At 48.5% G+C, this 2,249-nt stretch overlaps 1 protein-coding gene across 1 annotated transcript in view; it reads left to right on the plus strand.

The window, feature by feature from the left end:
• CROCC2 (ciliary rootlet coiled-coil, rootletin family member 2) overlaps nucleotides 1–2,249 on the plus strand; it is a 99,639-nt gene that overhangs the window by 38,518 nt on the left and 58,872 nt on the right. The window contains 2 exon segments of the mRNA XM_025209284.1: nucleotides 252–434; nucleotides 1,297–1,441. Coding sequence (XP_025065069.1) covers nucleotides 252–434; nucleotides 1,297–1,441 — 328 coding nt within the window.

Below are 2,249 nucleotides of genomic sequence, written 5' to 3' on the forward strand. Positions count from 1 at the left end.
GCACCTCTCTTTCTCCTGTGCTGGGACCTGTGTGTGCTGGATGCCGTGACATTTCAGTCATTGTCACTCAGGAATGAGCCTGAATCTAGATCCACAAACTCCTGCTGCTTAGGCTGAAGAGCTCACTCCGTGAGCCTGGAAGGAGTCAAGAGCCTCTTGATCCATACATGGTCCAACCACTTGAGGAAACAATGTGGATCACGCTGCACCAAGGCCAAATAGGTCCATACATATATTTCTGGCCTTCTCAGGGAGAAGGAGACCTTGGAGATGACAGTTGGAGGTCTGAGTGAGCAGGTGGACTCCTCCCGGCTGGAAGTGGAGAAGCTGAAGACAGTGAATGTGGAACTGCAGAGGCAGCAAAACATCATGGAGGAGCAGAAGGAGGATCTGGCCAAGGAACGGGAGCGATCAAGGAAGGAACTGGAGCGAGGGTGAGGAGTTGTCCTTGGAATTCCCCTCCCCTATGCCCATATCCCATCTGCAGTGCTGCAATCCCAGGGGAGGTGGAATCCAGTGGGGTCCTGATCCAGTGACACATGTATGAGGGCAACAGTGCCAGAACAGTGTTCTCATTCCATGCTCATCATGCTACCTGGAGAAAGCAGGGGTTGTCTCCACAGCAGAATATCCCTGATCCATGTCCTAAGCAACAAATAACACCTCCAGCTGCATGCTGTCAAACGGGCTTAGCAGTTTGAGACCTGGGAGTACAAGTCTGCCTAACTAAGAAAGGATGACAGTGTGACATGAAGCTGAGATCATGCATGGGGAAACCCAGTTGTTTATTGCCCTGTAGCTTGGCCAAGGGAGCATAAGCCCCATTCTGAACTCACATTGTACTGGTGTCAATGACTGTACATGGAGGCAGCTAGCACAGTGTGGACACAGGACACCTTAACACTGGTGTAGTTTACATCTGGCATGAACTACACTGGGATTTAGAGAAGCAAGGGACCTGTTGTCCTGGCCTGGTTGCTGCCTCAACACTGGGTGATGTAGGAGCAGGTAACAGCCTGTTTGCACTGAGCAAATAACTATCCCAGGATAGCTGTGTATGCATAACATACACCAGGGTAACTTTCACCAGTACCTTTTTAAGCAGTTTTGCCCCACGGTAGCTCTGCACACAATTCTAGTAAGTTATATTGGTGTAGAGCTCTATTCCTTTTTTTTTACACTGGGGTAAAGGAAGCTTATGCCAGTGTAAAGATGCCATATGTCTGGGCCCAGAGGATTAAACCCCTACACTTTACCTTATTATTCATGTTTCTCCCATTTGTATAATTCCTGCAGGCAAAGATCTTTAGAACAGCTAGAGGAGAAGACCTCAGCCTTGAAGAAGGAATTGGTGATGGTAAAGGAATCCTTGAACCAGGCCACACTGGAGAAGGAAGTGCTGGAGAGTGAAAAGGAAGGCTTAAGCAGTGCACTATCTAAAGTAAGTCTCCAAGGAACATGCTGTGATCAGCTCCCTAATGGGCCTCAAGGCCCAGACAGACCTCTTGCTGCTGGCATTCCTCCTCTTTTTCCTAGTGTTTTCCTATTCATGCCTTCTCTTCTCACTTCATCCCCTTTCCTGGTAGAACAGAATTTAATATCCATGCTTTGCATTTCCTAGTGTGTTTTAGAAGTGAAGTACTAAACACTAATGCCAAGAAGAGGCCACTTAGTCAAATGGAACAACCAGGAGAGAGGCAGGAGGGTGGAAAGAGGCAACAGCAGCCTGTCAGTGCGAGTTATCTCCATTGCTGGAGGATGCTGTTTCCTCCCTCATTTCATTAGCATTGTTTGGGGATAGTGACACCTTACCCTGGATCTGAACTACCCACATAGTAATCACATGTCCAAGATCAAGAGAATAGTGGCGGACGGGTTGTACTCAACCTGGCGAGATGTGAGCAATAGGGTACCCCAGGGCTCGGTCCTCGGGCCCTCACTGTTTAACATCTTCATCAGCAACTTGGATCAGGGGGTGGAAAGCACTCTGTCCAAGTTTGCTGATGACACTAAGATGTGGGGCGAGGTGGACATACTTGAAGGGAGAGAGAGGCTGCAACTAGATTTAGACAGACTACAAAAGTGGGCAGATGAAAATAGGATGGGGTTCAACATAGACAAATGCAGGGTGCTGCACCTTGGGAGAAGGAATCCACAGCATACATACAGACTGGGGAGTCCCCTTCTTGAAAGCACAGAGGCAGAAAGGGATCTCGGAGTCATTATTGACTCCAAGATGAACATGAGCT

The sequence above is a fragment of the Alligator sinensis genome, unplaced genomic scaffold (genome assembly GCF_000455745.1).
Source record: "Alligator sinensis unplaced genomic scaffold, ASM45574v1 scaffold237_1, whole genome shotgun sequence".
NCBI classification, from domain to species: Eukaryota; Metazoa; Chordata; order Crocodylia; family Alligatoridae; genus Alligator; species Alligator sinensis.